General features: G+C 40.6%; 1 protein-coding gene across 1 annotated transcript; it reads right to left on the bottom strand.

The window, feature by feature from the left end:
• Window positions 1-1,130: 1,130 nt before the first annotated feature.
• Window positions 1,131-16,847, bottom strand: pde6d (phosphodiesterase 6D, cGMP-specific, rod, delta). Its single transcript, XM_075484949.1, has 5 exons — window positions 16,583-16,847; window positions 9,611-9,699; window positions 8,099-8,224; window positions 3,639-3,744; window positions 1,131-2,971 (listed from the first exon to the last, which is right to left on the bottom strand). Exons 1-5 carry the CDS (start codon window positions 16,630-16,632, stop codon window positions 2,890-2,892), a joined length of 453 nt encoding a protein of 150 aa, XP_075341064.1. The 5' UTR covers window positions 16,633-16,847; the 3' UTR covers window positions 1,131-2,889.
• Between the last annotated feature and the right edge of the window lie 2,676 nt (window positions 16,848-19,523).

The following is a 19,523-nucleotide window of genomic DNA, read 5'->3' as shown; positions in this document are numbered from 1 at the left end:
TAAATTAATTTGAGGGATGAGTTTCTGAGAGGGGATATTTAGACACATCTTGGTTGAGTCAAACAGACTTGTTTACGGTCAGCTACTCAATTTTACAGTTATATAATGTGACACAAGAAATCGTTTCATACCAAACTCCTGTGAGGCTCATTGTTGATGATGGTGATAAGCCCGAGTTAAAGACATGCAAACCTAAACCAAACAGGTTTTAAGATATTGTAAAACCTACAAACTCATTTGACAAAATGAAGTAAAGGTTTACGAACCACTGATGCGTTAAATGTTCAAACAGCCCGCAGCCTCTCTCAGGAGAACTTCAGCAGCTCCTGAGAGGTAAGCATTCTGAGACTCTGCACTATGGAAACACCACTGATTTTACTACAGACAAGTTACCACAGCTAGGATACAGAGCCTGTGTGGGGAACCCCCTCTGGCCAACCAGATGCACTGGATAGATCAACTTCATAGCTGCTCAGGTCATGTATACAAGGAAATAGTGGGGTTCAGTGTCTTATTGAAGGGACACTTCAACAGATGGACACACTGAGGATCAAGCCACAGACCCTCTGGTTGAAAGATGACCACTTTTCATAGTTCATTTTCTTTTCTACTTTATCTGTTTTTTGCAGAACTGCTGCAGCCGTAGCTGAAGTGGTGGAGTGGTTATCCTTCCATGTTTTTATTTGACTTACTTCATTGTGAAAAGCCTCCTCATTTTACCTTTATTGCCTCACAACTTTGCACATTACTGCAGTGGGGCAGTATTAATGAGAAATGGGTAATAATATGAAACCACAACATGAATTAAAACTACATACCGGTACTTGGCTGAACTACAAATCACATAAAATCTGAATCAACGTTTCATGATCACTGCTAAATGATTCTTCCCTCCTTTAAACAAACAGCTTCATTAACAGGTTGGAAAATCGAATGAATAAATAATAAAAAGCTAACTAACTGCATTGGTAGGGTGACAGCCCTTTGTGTGTTCCAGATGTCAAACTTTCAGAATCAAGTTTAGCTTTTGCTGCAGTAAAATGTGGTTTCGCCACTGTTGATGGTTTTCTGGGGTCATAACATAATTCACTTCCGAATAAGGCAACAAAATAACAAGTGCACACACATCATGTTATTACAACATTGTATGACTTTAATCCACAACTCCCGTCATATTAAAACACAAACTCTATTTTACACTGTTCAGTTAGCAGCTAAAAAAAACAAATGACATAAACACAGTGAAGTGGATGGGAAGTCAAAATCTAGTCAGAATGTACAGAGCAAAAGCTGCGTTCAGGACCTTAAACAGCCATAACCATCTGAAACGGAGAAAATGTACATGTGGTGTATCACAGAGAATGATGCATGTTTTCATCTATACCTGATGACTCAGTTTAACATTTGAAGAACGCTACCATTGATAGCCATGTAACAGAGCATTAATCAATGTAATAAAACCTCATTTTGTTTGCTGGTGAATGTCCCACAAACTCATTTTCAAATGCACCATCATGATCACAGTATGCAGGCTGTCATTTCAAAAAGTTATTCCATTCATGTCAGGGCTTGTGTGGCTGACAGGATAGGAAACCGACTCTTGGCTCTCTAAAATACTACATTTCAAACCACTGTTCTATACTAATTCTTGTGATCCGAAAGCAGGAAAGGTTTGATTGGTAGAACATCTGTTTGCACGTAGTTCTCATTTTAGCATTGACTTATCTAAGAAAGTTTTGAGGAAGGGCTTGGTCACTGCAGTGTGTGTCCCACTTCAGAGGCTGCTTGGAAATGTGTGTCCTTTAGAGGACTGCAGATACTTCAGCGGTTCCAGCACTTAGCCTCACAGAGACCACCGTTAGCAGGGTTCTCAGGGAAGGGCCTGTGGAACAGAAATCTGTGTCGCCTCAGTTAAAGTCTTGTCAACTAGAACTTATTTTACCACTGGAAACTACAATGGCTTTGGGAAAAATGATGCAGCAGGAAAAGTGCACAGGTTGTGTTGATTCTGTCACTTAAATGTCTCGAAGCAACCCATTCAAAAGCAACAGTCTTATTCGCAAATGATGATATATTCAGTCAGAAAATCAGTACTTAACTGAAGGAAACATCTGGAATGGGACACAAATATAAGAAAAAAGTCACTTAGTTATCTAGTTTTATATCAGATCGTGTATAGTGTATATTATAATGTGTTTAGATATTTCATGAGATTTGCTGAACATCGTTTCTTTGTTCTACCTCCAGTACCAGTCTAAGGTTTGGACACACCTGCACAGTCTCATTCTAAATGAATGGCAGGTGCGTTCAAACTTTTGACTGGCACTTTACAAAGACAATAAAAAGCTCCTTTATTATAATAAAGACATTTTTATGGTTTAACTTCCCTCAACACTCTTACCCCCTCTTTAAATGGGTGACAACTGGAGAGCAGGGTCTCAGAAAGAAACAAGATCCAATCACATAAGGCTAAAAGTCTGATGTTCTGTTCCTGAGTAAATACAATCCTGGGCAGGATTCAACAATGGGAAGAATTTCAAATTCATATGTGGATTTGAGATCAGTGACAATGATATTACAGAGGAACAGTCTGGAGGAAAATATGCAGAAAGATGATCCTGGAACAGGGGAAACAACAGAATTGTCCCACCTTCTCATTCCGCTTCCCCCCCAAGGTTTAGAGGATGTTTTCAAGTCAACACAAATCATGTGACCAACCAAAGCACAAGGCTCATTTGACTGACTGTGGCACCACAGAAGGGTTTATCCCAAACATGCTGATCCCACATCAGCAATAAGCTGCAAACAGAAGCTAACCGTGGTAGTTTGTAGACATTGGCAGGATGTCAGCATTTTTGGAAGGTAGAGTCAGAGGTCAGGGGTCAGGGATCAGACGTAGAAAAGCCGTACCCTGGAAGTACTTACATGAAGATCGTTATCGTAGAACTTGGTCTCTATGATCACATTGCCACTGCAAAACAAAGACACATGATAAATGGACTGTAGTTATATAGCGCTTTTCTCAATCTGACCACTCAAAGTGCTTTCACACATGTCACATTCACCCAGAAACTCGCACACACATACATTTCTTTGTTCTAATCATTCACACACCGATGGACGCATCGGTTGACAACGTGGGGTTCAGTGCTCAGTGCCTTGCCCAAGGATCTTACAACATGGGGACATCTACATACATAAAAAAGGAAGCAAAACTACTTTCAGTTCATTAGATATCTAAAATAATCCCACTGATAAAAACACAACCACTGTAGGTATCGTAGCTTGTAAATAAAGGAGTAGCTGGGTCAGTAACTGATGTTTACAGCTGTTTACTGATGTTACGTCCTGTTTCTTCTCCTAATAAGACTGCCTAACATTCTCTCAGCTTTTACTTTGTGAATATCTTCACAAATAATGTAAATAATAAGACACTTAAAGGCGATTCATGCATAAACTAAGATTAAACAGGGTGTTTAAGGTTATAAAATAAAGTGAAAAACAACACAAACATAGCCTTGCATTGCTGAGCTTGGCATATCAAATGGGGCTCATGGGGCAATTAAAGAAAAACGGCACCTGAATATGAAGAGAAATAAGGCAGTAATGTAGAGTTCCAGAAGTTTGTGTGGACTCACGTTAAAACATTGGCGGGCATCATCTGGGACTCGGGAGCTGCTTCTATCAGAGACTGCCATGTGTTGGTGGAGTTTGGGATGACAAAACCAAACTCAAAGAACCATTCTGCACAGAGAGACGCAGGCAAAGAGCTCAGTGTGTTCATCCATCATCACACCTGAAACAGTGCTTCACAACCTTTTCTCAGCTCTGCTGGAAACCAGCAACATAAACATGTTGTGATGATGTGGTTTCCTGTGGGGTCCCAAGGGGGCCGCCTGTAACCATAACTCTTACCAGCAAGGCCCCGGGGACAGAAACATGGAAATGAAATAAAAAAAACTATGTGGGACACAGCCATCTGTTGAAGAAACTGGAGACGACAGTCCTAATTTTCTCTAACCTGCCTTTAAGAACTCTGCACGACAGGTAAGCGAAAAGACTGCCGTGTGGTGATTGGTCAAAAAAGCTGCTTTTAACAGGTTTACAATGTTTGGTTTGTTTTGCACAGATTTTAATTCCGCAGAAAACTCTGGATATGTTGGAGCAGGACATTAAAGGATAAGACCGGTTTTTTGACATTAGGCCCTTGATTTCACATTATAGCATGATGTTCTACTCACCCCTGCTTGTTGTTGAACATTTGGAGCTGTTCCGAAGATATTCGAGAGGCGTCTGGCTGCTCTCTTGAGATTTTCGGCCATGAAACGGTTTCCTATGGGCAAGCTTATACAGGCACAAACTATGCTGTTTATAATTTATTAATTACTCTACACTAGCACTGATAACGTGGAGGTGCATCGCTTACTCAAAAAAATCCGGGTTACTGTAATTTTGATTTTTTTTGTTGTAAAGTGGGTGTTACTGACGTCGTCGTGCTACTGCCACAGACAGCCCACAGACCTGCTGCCTATTTATTCATTCGGCTAAAATTCAAAATTAGTAACCCGGATTTTTTTAAGTGAGCGACGCACCTCCACGTTATCAGTGCTAGTGTAGAGTAATTAATAAATTATAAACAGCATAGTTTGTGCCTGTATAAGCTTGCCCATAGGAAACCGTTTCATGGCCGAATATCTCAAGAGAGCAGCCAGACGCCTCGCGAATATCTTCGGAACAGCTCCAAATGTTCAACAACAAGCAGGGGTGAGTAGAACATCATGTTATAATGTGAAATCAAGGGCCCAATGTCAAAAAACCGGTCTTATCCTTTAACTTCTTCTTATCGTTGTTATTATCCGTATTATTATCATCATACTATTTTTATGTTCATAACATGGAAAGCATGGAAAGGATGGTACAGGCTATTCCAGCCCTGTGAAAAGGATGCTTATAATGACTAAGGACTAAAAATGATGGAATATCCACTCTTGGAGGCTGTTCGTTTAGCTTTTTTATTTTGTAAAAAAAATGAACCCAGATAGGACAGAACATTAATTCTTTTAACAACTGAACATTTTAGCCATGTAAAACAAACCTCAACATTTGAATAAAAAATTGTTTTTATATCAAGAAGAGAAAAAAATGATGGAATCACCTTCTAATTTGAATTTCTAACATAATGCCTGCACTGGTCTAAACATTCTAATGCGTGTTCAGATAAGGGGGAGTTCTTGGAGACCTTAGGGAACCCGATTGACAGGAAACATGGTCCCAACAAGAGAGCTGTCAGGGGAAACAATAAAAAGGATTCCAAAACTCCTTCAAGATAATAATTCAACTCAGAGTGGAGCTAAAGATATTGGTTGTTCTCAGTCAGCTGTGTCTAATTTTTGAAGCGAGCACAAACAAAAGGGAAGGTTGTAAAAGGGAAACATACAGGTAATTATGTCAAAATACAAAAGAAATGATAAAACAAATGGACAGGAATTAATTGATTAGCCATTTTTTTTAGAAATTAAAGCATTTTATTATCTTTGTAAAGCCAGAATGTTCAGCAGTTACCGTACCTTTATGTTTTATTTTGTTTGTCATGTTTGTGTTTCGTTTATTGTTTTACTAAATAAAACTGCTGAATAAACATCCTCCAAAAGTCCATCATTTTGACATAACTTTACAACAATTTTTCATTGGTATATGAGTAAATATTCAAGGTTTCAACTTCCAGGAGCTCATATGATGGTTTTAACCATCTAACGTTTCAGTGTGTAACATTTTTGGAGATCTGCTGGCAGAAACACTATATATAATATTCATAAATATGTTTTCTGTTGAATTGAGTGAAAATGTGAAAATTTGTGTTTTCATTACCCTTCAACAACCAATTCATACCTACACTCAGCGGGTCGCCTTCCACAACCTCGTCAATGTTGCATTCACGTGTTGCTACAGTGGCACGACGTGTTTTTCTCAGAGCCATGTTAGTTTGGCAACAGGTGGGGATATTCACTTGGTTGTAATTGAATCTAAACTGTGTTTTTGCTATGAAAGTACTTAGATGAAGTTGTGTGTGTCATGTGAAAGAAAAACATTAAGTTGAACTGATGCAAAGAGGAGGGACAGGTGAATTTGAAGATTAGTTTTTTTTTTAAGCCGAGAACAAGTTGTCACATTTCTATTAATGCGGAAGAGATTTCCAACAATTAACAGATTTAGAAACTAAGCACGAGCTTTTCTTCGTTTGCTTGACAAAAACACACAGCTCAGCATTCTTAAACAGCAGCCAACTGTGTATTATTATTGTGGCAGGAGAACTAATGTGATCATGCCTTAAGCTGCTCCAGAAGTGCTTAAAAATCCCTTGTGAGCAAGCAGAGTCGCAAAAGGAAAGTACTGTTTATAGTACAAACCCAACTCCAAAAGAATCAGGACACTGTGGATCATTTACAGAAAAACTAAATTTAGTGATCTTGAAATCTCATAAACCAATATTTTATTCACACTGGAACATAAAAAAAATAACAAATGTTGACAGTGAAACAAAATATCAGCTCATCTGGTATTTGATGGCAGCAACAAGGGCAATGAAAGGTTGGAAAAGTAAGTGATACTAAAAAGAAAAAGCTGGGGGAACATGATACTTATCAGATCATTTGCAACAGATCAGTGACATGATTGGACATAAAAAAGAACCTCAAAGAAGCAGAGTCTCTCTGAAGTAAAGAGGGGCAGAGGTTCAACAATCTGACAAAAACTCCTGAAAAGACTTGGAATATTCCATCGTCAGAACATGAATAATCAAAAGAATCCCAGAATCTGGAGACATCCCTGTGTGAATGCTGATAATCAGTATTAGATGTCTGTCTGTGGCCCTCAGGCAGCACTGCATTAAAAACAGACGTGATTCTGACATGGAAATCCTTGCATGGGCTCAGGAACACTTCCATAAATCATTGTCTGTGAACACGGTTTCATCCACAAAAGCAGGTTAAAGCGAATAAGAAGCCACATGTGAACATGATCCAGAAACTCCTCTGGACCAAAGCTCCTTTAAAATGGACCGAGGCAAAGTGGGAAAACTGTCCCGTGATCAGAGGAATAAGAATTTGGAATTCTTTTTGGAAATTACGAACAAAAGCCCCCATAAACGCTGAAAGGTACACACAGATTTTAGAGCAACACATGCTCCCATCCAGACAGCGGCTTTTTCAGGGAAGGACTCACAGATTTCAGCAAGACCATGTTAAACCACATACTGCATCCATTCCAACAGTATGGCTTTGCAGTAGCAGAGTCCGGGTGCTGGACTGACCTGCCTGCAGTCCAGACCTTTGACCGACTGAGAAGGTTTAAAATATAACAAAGAAGACAAACCCAGGACTGCTGAGCAGCCAGAATCCTATATCAGACAAGAATGGGACAACATTCCTCTCCCAAAGGTCCAGCAGCTGGTCTCCTCAGTTCCCAGATGTTTACAGATGTTGTTAAAAGAAGAGGGGATGCTACACAGTGGGAAACATGGACCCGTCCCAACTTTTTAGAGATGTGTTGCTGCCATCAAATTCAAGATGAACTGATATTTGTCATGAAATAGGAAAATGTCTCACTTTCAACATTCAATATGTTTTCTCTGTTCTATTGTGAATAAAATGTTGGTTTATGAGATTTACAGATCACTACATTATGTTTTATTTACATTTTAACCAGAATCCCAACTTTATCAGACTTTGGGCAATACATTTTTTACCAACGCCTAACAGTAGTATGCATATTGCAAATAAAGTCACAGAATGCCTGACACTCTGTGGAGGCCTTTGCTTTATGCCCATTCCACTGACATTGGCCTTCTAGATGCTCTATAAGAAGGTCTTAGACCTGAAGGGAAAATAGAATATAAATAAATTCTAGATGCCCGGTAGTTTTCTTTCTATTTAAAAAAAAAAAAAAAACATAATATATGTAATTGTAATTGTTCCTGCCAGCAGTAGATAAGAGCAACATCAGCCATGTATGTATGTATGTATGTATGAACAGACCGTATATTCAGGTTCCTGTCCATGTAAGCAGTTTTGACTTTGTTGTGAGTGCTTTAACTAATTACCTTCTAGACACTGTCCTTTGAAGAAAACTTTCTGCTCCAACCTGAACTTCTCCAGTTTCTCAGAGGAAGAAAAGTTCAGTTCTCTGGACACTGCTTTACACTTGAGGATCTTCTTTGGGACTCGAGCTGAGGAAACAATAACAGAGCATAATTACTGATTCAAGACTTGTAACTCCTAATAATCCTGATAAACACACTGATCAAGCCAACCAATGTTGTTAGGTTCAGTTTTTCCTCAAAGCTTTGGTATAATGGTGTTTCTGAACTTAAAAAACAGACTGTTGATGGATAAAGGAGATACTCCCATTGTGCTGAGATGATCACATTGTGTTCACATAACTGGTTCTTTTTGTTAAATCTATCAATGCATCATTCCACAAATTATTTACATTAATGACACTTTAATAATCCCAGATATAATGATCTTTTTTTTCTTTATGAGATGAATACCTGGATTTGTCATAATTATCAAACAGCTTCATAATAAAGCCAACAGGCAAATGCTAAAAAAACACACAATATTCAGTTCATTCACTTCATTCATTCACACACACATTCATGCCAACTTACAAAAGTCTTTTCAGGGAACTTCACAGAGAAAACCAACAGGGTCAAATTCTGATTCAAATACAGTATATTCATACAAACGAATACTGTGAACCACCACCACCAACTGAAGTGAAAATGAGAACAAGAACTTAAACTTAAAGGATAAGACCGTTTTTTTGACATTGGGTCCTTGATTTCACATTATAACATGATGTTCTACTCACCCCTGCTTGTTGTTGGTCATTTGGAGCTGTTCCGAAGATATTCGCGAGGCGTCTGGCTGCTCTCTTGAGATATTCGGCCATGAAACGGTTTCCTATGGGCAAGCTTATACAGGCACAAACTATGCTGTTTATAATTTATTAATTACTCTACACTAGCACTGATAACGTGGAGGTGCGTCGCTTACTTAAAAAAGTCCGGGTTACTAATTTTGAATTTTAGCCGAATGAATAAATAGGCAGCAGGTCTGTGGGCTGTCTGTGGCAGTAGCACGAGGAGGACGTCAGTAACACCCACTTTACGACAAAAAAATCAAAATTACAATAACCCGGATTTTTTTAAGTAAGCGACGCACCTCCACGTTATCAGTGCTAGTGTAGAGTAATTAATAAATTATAAACAGCATAGTTTGTGCCTGTATAAACTTGCCCATAGGAAACCGTTTCATGGCCGAATATCTCAAGAGAGCAGCCAGACGCCTCGCGAATATCTTCGGAACAGCTCCAAATGACCAACAACAAGCAGGGGTGAGTAGAACATCATGCTATAATGTGAAATCAAGGGCCCAATGTAAAAAAACCGGTCTTATCCTTTAAGAATCACAATCTAATACTGTATGTATGACTATGCATCGAACGAATCTGTAAACACTTTCACCAGAAAACTAACCATTTTATGTTTGATTTGATATCAAAACTTCTAAAACTTGAGCTTAATTCCTAGTTTGGTGTGTGAATGTACCTTCATGTTCTACTCCTGGCACAGAGAGGTCCTCTGTTCCCTGCCACAGTACCTTTCCCGTCTCTGCATCCCGAAGGTTCATCCAGTTTCTACCAAGAAAACGTTAAGTCACAATAACTGTAAGAACATCCCTTACAGACTTCTGCCTTGAGTAAGTAACGGGCGAAACTTCTTATTTGACTGGAATGAATCTTAAACGTCAAATCTTCCCAGTTTTTCTACTTCTTAATTGCTGACCTATTAAGAAAACTGAGCCACATAATGTTATCTGTTATGCAGGACATTTTATTACTTGTCAACCAATGCATAATTTCTGGAGAAACTTATTCAGATATTCAAAAAATAAATATTCAGTTTTTCCTATTATGTCATCAGATATTATATAACGCAACCAAATATTCTGCTATACGGAGATGACGCAAAGTATGTTTGAGGAACTAAAATCAGCATCTTGCTGGAAAGCATTGCAGGAGATGTCTTTTCAATCAAAGCAACAATTATAGAGCTGAAACGACACGGACAGCCATGCACCCGAGCATGAACCTGACATAAGGGTGTCAGTAGGTGCCCTTCGCACCAGGTGCTGCTGACAGATGACTGACTTTAACTGTATCATCAGATCCCATACAACTGCATGCCTTGGACACACTGAGAAGAGAAGAGCACATCTAACAACTGATGACCACATGGTGGTGAGTTGGATCTGATGGACAATACCGGACAAAAAACACAAAGAATTCAATTAAAGTGGGCTAGTTTAACTGCTTTACAGCCATTGTCTATGTTTGTTTTGTTATGTTTAGTTGTGAAATTTGGATTCTGTGAGGTCAGTCCTCATTTTCTTTTGTCCACTGATACTGTAACTTCTGTTCGGGTTCAGTCAGTATCTGTCCTATTCCCATGTTCTATGATCCAGTCAGGTTAGAAATGAGACCAGTTTCTCTGCACCTCGGTCAGCTGACCTCCTGATTTAGTTGCCCACAGTGACTCATAAGAAGCACTGCAGTTCACAGCAGACTGTTTATTTAATTCTGGCCCCAGTACCTCATTGGGGTTCTCTCCCCACCAATGCAAGAGAAAAGTTCAGACAGAAAAGAAGCAATAAATGTGCTGAAGGTTTTCCTTATGGGTTCCAGCCTCCACATATCATAAATCATGTTGAACTTTTTCAAAACTCAAACTCAGGCGTTGGGGTGGATGTGGGACAATACCAGGCCTGTATAGTCCTGTTCCTTCTTTTAATTTGCATTAATTGTTTGTAGGTTCAATATTTCAGCAACAATATCAGCACCCTGTGGAGATCGCATTACTCACTAAGTTTGACAAAATCTCTACCTTATCTCGTGACATCCAGCTGGAAAACAATTCAAATGGAATTGTATTTTTTCATAAATAGATTGTGAGAAGTATTTGTACCAGATGGCATTCTTACTTAGGAGAAGTAGGGCGGGTCTGTCAGTTGGAGGATGATTGACAAGCTAACAGGGACCGGAGACGAATGAATTTTGTGCCTATTAAAACAACCCAAACATCAGAAACGCTACATTGTGGACGTGTACACCAGTTCACTTTGGCACCCTATTTTCCTTAACCAAAGAATGTCCATATTGTATATAGTGCACATCCATCGGTCAGTGACTGTATACCACACATATGTTCTTTGGTTAAAAACAATAACGCCAATGTAATTAACAGCCTGAGGCGAAAGTGAACTGGTGTTTGAGGTTTGATTTGCTCAAAAATGATGAAAATTAACTCTAGCTCAAGCTGTTAGCTTAGCTCCCCTTTCAGTCCCTCTTCCTGATTCTCCAAACTGAGAGCACTCTGGCTGCTGTCTACTGCAGAAAAGTCACCGACTGCTCATAAGTACTCAATAAATACTGTAAGTACTTATTATATTATAATTGTCCACTGAGCATCCCGTCACACCCATATACTACCCACTGTGTGATTCATACGTACATATATATCGGCCGGAAAAGGGTGGAATGCCCTCTCCGGGTCGGGAATGAGATCCTTCCCCAAGTGGAGGAGTTCAAGTATCTCGGGGTCTTGTTCACGAGTGAGGGACGAATGGAGCAGGAGATTGACAGACGGATCGGTGCGGCGTCTGCAGTGATGCGGGCACTGCACCGGCCCGTCGTGGTGAAGAAGGAGCTGAGCCAGAAGGCGAAGCTCTCGATTTACCGGTCAATCTATGTTACTACCCTCACCTATGGTCACGAGCTGTGGGTAGTGACCGAAAGAACGAGATCGCGAATACAAGCGGCCGAAATGAGTTTCCTCCGCAGGGTGTCTGGGCTCTCCCTTAGAGATAGGGTGAGAAGCTCGGTCATCCGGGAGGGGCTCGGAGTAGAACCGCTGCTCCTCCGCATTGAGAGGAGTCAGATGAGGTGGCTCGGGCATCTAGTGAGAATGCCTCCTGGACGCCTCCCCAGTGAGGTGTTCCGGGCCCGTCCCACTGGGAGGAGGCCCCGGGGAAGACCCAGGACACGTTGGAGAGACTATGTCTCTCGGCTGGCCTGGGAACGCCTCGGGGTCCCCCCAGAAGAGCTGGAGGAAGTGGCCGGGGACAGGGACGTCTGGGTCTCTTTGCTCAAGCTGCTGCCCCCGCGACCCGATCCCCGGACCAGCGGAAGATGATGGATGGATGGATGGCATATATATCGGCTGTCAGAGATGACATGGAACGGCCTGGAGGTTGTAAAAGTTAGCTTGAGCCGGAAGCTCAGATTGTTTCACTGAGTTTTGAGGCTGCCTCCAAAAGGCGGGAAAACGTCACAACACGTAAGACACGGCTGGGCAGATGGAGAATCAAGAGGAGACCCTGAGCTGTTTCAACACATCCACTGCAGCTCTGATACTTGTTTTCAAGACATGTTCTGGATGGGTGGCATGTGCGAAAGAAAGCGTGTGCCGGATTTTGGAGATTTTCTCCCAACCACCTCCCAAATAAAACCTTCAGATTATTATTTGAGACCACGAGTGAGTTGTGGTGCAAATATTCCACAACATTTATTACTCGTGTGCAAGCTGGTCAGAGTAAGGATTCATTTATGCTCGACGTTAAAGGGATAGTTCGCGTTTTTTTTTTTTTACATGAAGCTGTATGACATCCCATACAAGCAATATCATTTATTCATTTTCTTACCCCCTGCTGCGTCCTGTGAGCCGAGTTCCAGCCTCGTTTTAGCGTTGACGAAGGTAGTCTGGATAGTTGGCTGGAGTTTAAAAAATAAAGCGTCTTGCTTCTCAAAACAATATGCGTTCAAAAGAGTAATACATTTGCATCACAAAATCGTTCTCCAGGAAAAAGTCAGACCTCACAATCGCTTGGCGCTATTTCTCTCTACCTTCGTATCACTGCGTGCTGTGCAGACCGAGCAGTAAACACCGTAACCGGTGCAGCTGTCGGCAGCACGCAGTGATATGAAGGGAAAGAAAATAGTGCCAAGCGATTGTGAGGTCTGACTTTTTTTGGATGAACGATTTTGTGATGCAAATGTATTACTCTTTTGAACGCATATTGTTTGAGAAGCAAGACGCTTTATTTTTTAAACCCCAGCCCACTAGCCGGACTACCTTTGTCAACGCCAAAACGAGGCTGGAACTCGGCTCACAGGACGCAGCAGGGGGTAAGAAAATGAATAAATGATATTGCTAATATGGGATGTCATACAGCTTCATGTCAAAAGAGGCGAACTATCCCTTTAATTATGCAGACGCATACGTTCATTTTGTGCGTACTTTGGTACGTTTTCAGAGACCTCGCGGATGCGTAACCAAACGCAGTAAACGGAGCAGTAGCACCAGCAATCAATCGGCAGTGTTGCACAGCGAAGCTCACGTGCAACAAGTGAAAAGAACAAACAAGAAGCAGACAAAAACAGAAATGGTGGAACTCCGTCCACATGCCGTAGTGTATCCAATGTTACTTTCTGAGAAAGTGCACTATCATGATCTCCTCCACTGTCGCAAATACACATGGTCTTCATACTAACACAAAAGCAGTCATAAAGGAGCCTGATGCACCTTTCTGAATGTGCTGAAGACAACACACACTGATTTCCACAGTAAAGGTTCTGAGGGGAGTCATTGTAAAAAATATTGCAAACTCACTTAGTATCACCTATTGGAAGTTCCAATCTATGTCTATAGTTTGCATCGGCCTTCAGAAAGCCTTGGGTCAGATCCCACTGACAGTCGGATGTAATACCTCTACCATCCCCCACCTCTTCCTTTAGCCTTCTGGTAAAGTGTGCTGAGTTGAAAGGTTTCTCTAATCCCCTCAAGTGTAACTAAATCTAATCTCCTACATCAAATTCATTATCAGTCGAAGCTTCCACAATAATCTACGCCATGGAGCAACGTTTTTTCAACTATGTTTATGCACCAATTTGGCTACTTCGTCTCTAAATAAAAAAAGGAGCCCAAATAGTGGACAACAGCATTATAAAGGGGACATATTTTTGTTTTATTTGCTTGAGAGAAAATATTTGGGTGCATTAAGTCACTACCAACTCAAAAAAAATAGAACTCTGCCATTTTATTTGGGCCGTTGTATCTGAAAACTGTTACTTACCAGCCAGCAGCTGTTACATCATAGTTATATATAGTTGATAAACTGCGGTGTTTTACCAACTTAGGCAGTTCAACTCCTGATGAGACTGGGTCTAAAAGAGGGATTAGTATCTCCCAGCTCTCCATGGTCTGACAGCAGAGGTATTTGTATTAGTATAAGTTTTGTATTAAGTATTTTTAAGTATTCAGTGTGTGGTCTGAGCTCTCTGGTTATTCACTGTATGCTCCTTCGTGCCTAAATCTCGTGCTCTGAGGGTTTTAAGGTACTACAGATCTGAAAACAGGCAGACTCTGAGGAGGAGAGGGGTGGAGTGGAGTCCAGTGGGTCACTCCACCTCCTGAAATGATCCGCTTGTCAAAGACATTTAAAGACCTCAGACAACTTATAAAGGAGGGAAGAGCATGTATTCTTTTTTTTTTATATAATGAACATCGTTGCATGTATTCTATAAGCAAGAGAAACCATCTCCCTTATGCATTGTTCACACCTGAAAATATGTGCTGCTGTTGTTCATTTCACCTGGCTCACCTTCACACAACCCAACAAAAATTCATCTTTACAGCAAATAATTCAAAATCCATTAACTATATGCAAGGCTGCATAGCTCTCCCTCCCTGGACAGATTAGTCGCAGGTTGAGTATGTAAACCACCAGCGTGCCTATATAAATCTGTTGGAGCATACATTAATGAGCCCACAGTTACAAGCTGCCATCGCTGTCAAATCTATAATCATATCTTAAAACATGTTAAAGGATCAAAGTACTCACCGTCCCAACCCATCAGTCCAAACAAGCTATTGAACAGAACCTTTAGGTTCACTCAGAAAACAATATTGTCTTCAAGCACTCTGATATGACATAGAACTTAAAGCTAAATAAGAAAGTTCTGCCTATAAGCTGCACACGCTGCGGAGCAACATTATTTTAAAAGGCCCATTACCTCAGCTTTAGTACCGCATAGGAAAAGGCTGTCTAACAGTAAGTAACACTGGGAACATATTCTGCATGATTCTGGGGCCCAAATCTCACAAAGGTTAAATTCTCTGACTGCATACTCAAACAAAACCACACTTGTAATTATAAGAGTTACCTACAGATCCTGTCATAATATCTCAGCACCGTCGGAGGCTTTTTGCAGTAAATTGTCTGCTCTGTTGCTGCATTTGATGGGAAAGTGCAGTTCTGTGCAAACTAGCAGTCATTTCAAATGTAGACCATCTACATCACCAAATTGACTTTGGAATAAATGTCATCTTTACCAGACAAACAGGAACTCAAACAAGCATCAGAACCAATCAGTCAGAAGGGTTTATGTCTTAGTATAATGACAAAACACGCTTCTATACCAGAGAATACAGCAGGCGCTCAGTGTGAAGGTGAGAATAAGTGGAACTTGTCTTATTTCAGGACTCCATCTTAAAATCTAGACTGCCATCTGATCTGCAACCCCTGACTACAATCTCATGGATGTGAAGGTGCAATATATGTGTGGATGTTACATGGATGCCCGTCGGCCTGTCCCAGTTAAATCATGTAGTAGCAAATATTTTAGATAATTGCGCAACTAATCATAGTTGCAAAGGAGCTGTGTGAAAACATCTGGTGTAATTAAGAAAAGTGCCTATTTCCACATGCCTTTCCCACACTGAACAGAGCTGACCAACTGACAGCTAGTTATGGGCTTTGAATATCATCTTGATGCACAACTGTTCTCTGCTGTGGCCATGGCAGGTCCTCTGTGTGTGTGTGTGTGTGTGTGTGTGTGTGTGTGTGTGTGTGTGTGTGTGTGTGTGTGTGTTCCCCAAGCAGACTATGTTTTGAGTACCACACCTTCATTAGAACGCACTGTGTCAAAAAGAAGATCACTGTGGGGACGGCATGTACACCTTAGTTAAACAGCTTCTAAAGCATACGAAGTCATAGACACAACAATCAAAGACTAGTTACACACAGATTTGTGTTCAACTTTAAGCTGACAGACAGTCAGTGACTGACCAACAACAAACGTGAACCAGCTGATTTAGTGACTTTATCCTGATGGAATCTAACCTCTTTATGACCAAACCTATTCAATGCTTTGCTTCGCAAAAAATGACACAAAAGGAAGGTCATTGGTTTTAGCTGGTGGTCCCGACTCAAGAGTTTACTACCAAGCTCCTTATAATCTTTGTTCCATAACATTAAATGACATCCAAGTGCAGCTACGCGGCTCGTACCTGTGACTGGTTAGCTACAGCAGCTAAAGCTGACTGCACCAGCCGTCAGAACATCTTCCAACCGTATTCCGTTTGCAACATCATGCTATCCTACTCGCTAATAATGAACATCGTTGCTATCACACAACACATCAGCTTGAACGAACAACATCAACAAAAAAGCAGAAAGGATACAGTTTAAAGCCTTTTAAAATTTCCTTGGCCCTGTCTTCGTCTGAAGACATTTCAGGAGTCGTTTGTTTTCGTTTTCGCCGATGATACAGAATTTGCTGAAATAACAAAACTACTGTTAACTTTAGCTTAGCTAGCTAAGTAACGACGCTTTGTTAGTTTTCGCCTGGAATGGCGCTGGCGATATGCAGTTCACCCAGTCTAGTTATACTACAGGATAAATCCGATTCCAATAATGCAATCTGCTAAATATACCCGTTAACGAACAGACAGCTAGCACAGCCACACAGTGACAAGGGTAATTCCTCTGAGCCAATCACGGGAAGAATAAAAGATGTGGGCGGGACTAGAGTGGATAGAGACGCGTCACCAGTGGCAACGCTACGCACACTATGTATTAGTGCTGCATTCCCTGAAAACTCGGAAGTAAGACTTTCCAGATTTCTATTCGGGGGGCAAGAGGGAGCAACGCCACGAAAAGTCTCACCTGGTGTCAGGTTTTTCAGCACCCCCCATTACATTTTAAACCATTTATGAAAAAGGAAGACTTACAGAGTAAACTGAATATCTCTTTTTTTCTTGATCTAATGAAATATTTGACAGATCACCTTCAGGCAGGGGTGCAGATGGGATTTTTGAACTGGGGGGGACCAAGCTGTCAACAAATGATTTCAACTCAATAAGTTGTTTTTGAGTAAGTTGTGCATTAACTGGCGCTCAAGTAGTTACTTTTGCAATACCCTATGGGCCAATAGTTTGCACTAAAAAGCCGTTGTAGAATTATTTGAAATCATGGATAAACAACAATGAACATTGTTAAACAAAGGCCTACCCTATTAACACCAGTCATACATTAAAGCGATACAATGTAACTTCTCAAAAAGCCCACTATAGAGCTCCCCCTACAGGCTTGGAGGTAAAGTACAGATACACTGTCGTAAATACAACACCCTTTCGCTTTCACGTTTCACGTTTGTTGACGAACCGGCGAGGAGTCAGAAGGTGCAAGCTATGTTGACCGAGAAGGTAAGAGTAATCAAATGTACCTGGGAGCGTGAGAGGGTCTATTTGTTTTTGCGGTAGGTGTGCCAGAAAGCAAGTCGAAGTACTTCCGCTCAGCTCCCGGGCCGCTACCGGGCCGGTCCAGCAAAGTTACATAGCACAGTTTTTCCAACTCAGACCCCCGAAGGGCATAGGAGACAGGCCAATCATAATATTAAAACTCATTCTAGCCGCACAATTTTTTTCAAACTGTTATTTTAAGGTAGAAATGTTACATAGTATTGCTTTAAGAAACTGTCTGGAATACCAATCACCTACCAAAACCTCATTCTTTACGCAAAATACGTTTTATTTAAATGTTTGCGTGTGAACTCATAATTGGAAACCACAACATATTTTTATAAATAGAAATAAGTATGCATACTGTCAATGAAACTCACATTCATGACATTAGTGGCACCATTAGGAATTACTACCATAAATCATCCGCTCCGTCATTGACACATGTGCTGCAGACGTTACTCTTTAGGACCCTGGGGAGTGACAGTCGTCCCTTTGGTGCGTTCATTTACAATGAAACTCGGAACTTGGAGCTCGGAACAATGCGACCCCAGAGTTGAGTTCCCCCTGGCATCCCAGCCTTACAAACATACAAAAAAACCGTGTAAATAATGTTTACGTGAGTAGCAGATAGCATGAATTCTATGTAGGGCTGGTAAATTTAATCCAACTTTCCGAGCCGGATCCGACTTCACATGGGGTTCAGATTAAAAATCTGACTTGGATTTAGGAAATTCCGACATCCGAGTATAACGGAAACGCATCATTAGTTGTAGCACACGGACGCCGGGCTCTGAATGCACGCGCTGCAATGTAAATTAGTCAAAGTAACGGGACATTAATCATCGGTTTTATCGGCGATGTTTGTACGGGCGGGACGGATCGGAGTCACTTTGAATCTGGAGGGGTCATGCATAGATATATATATAAATATGTAATTAATAAAAAATCCTATTTGCCTCGTGCCACGTGCCTTTCCCACGCTGAACAGAGCTGACCAACTGACAGCTAGTTATGGGCTTTGAATATCATCTTGATGCACACCTGTTCTCTGCTGTGGACATGGCAGGTCCTGCATGTGTGTGTGTATGTGTGTGTGTTCCCCAGGCAGATGTTTCTGTCATGTTTTTGAATCATCTGTTTGAGTACCACACCTTCATAAAAAAAAAATGGGATCTCAACTCTTTATGACCAAACTCATTCAATGCTTTGCTAAGCAAAAAAGACACAAAGTACACACTCTGAACACACTTCTGTAGCACAGACTGCAACAGGCAGTGTGAAGGTGTGAATAAGTTGATGGAACAGTATGGAGGAGGAATTGAAAAGATGTATACATATAAACCAGTTTTAAGATAACTGTTTAAAAAAAACACTCATAAAGCTGTATATGGATCAGGTTTAGTGTGATATATTTTAAAGTGTGAATATGTGTGGTATCCCAAATATCTGGATCACATTTTGCAGTGGAGGACAGTTGTATAATTGTATAGAGATATAAAAAGCCATATGTTTGGATAGGTGTAAATAAGTAGAGATCAATATAAACAACAGGGTACTGTATATCAACTAGATACATTATAATGTATAGAAGAATAGACAATGATGGATTAAATAGAGGTAGGACGGGATAAGCATTTGTTTTCTCCTTTTTGAAAATAAAATGGTAACATTTTTTGTTAAGGATGTGTCAGTACTGGAGTCTGACATCATTTAGTTAGTTAATATGATGGCTTTTCTTTTGTTTTTATTGATATCATGTTTGAATTCAATATTTTTAAATGTTCTCATAAAAAAATGGGTTAAAGAGGCTTCCAGAAGCACAGAAACACCCCTAAAACAGACTGCATTAATAATAATAAACCCCAGTCCTACGCGTTAC

Source organism: Odontesthes bonariensis, chromosome 15 (assembly GCF_027942865.1).
Source record: "Odontesthes bonariensis isolate fOdoBon6 chromosome 15, fOdoBon6.hap1, whole genome shotgun sequence".
NCBI classification, from domain to species: domain Eukaryota; kingdom Metazoa; phylum Chordata; class Actinopteri; order Atheriniformes; family Atherinopsidae; genus Odontesthes; species Odontesthes bonariensis.
The sequence above is the reverse complement of the archived record's forward strand: the minus strand, read 5'-3'. Positions and strand labels throughout refer to the sequence as shown.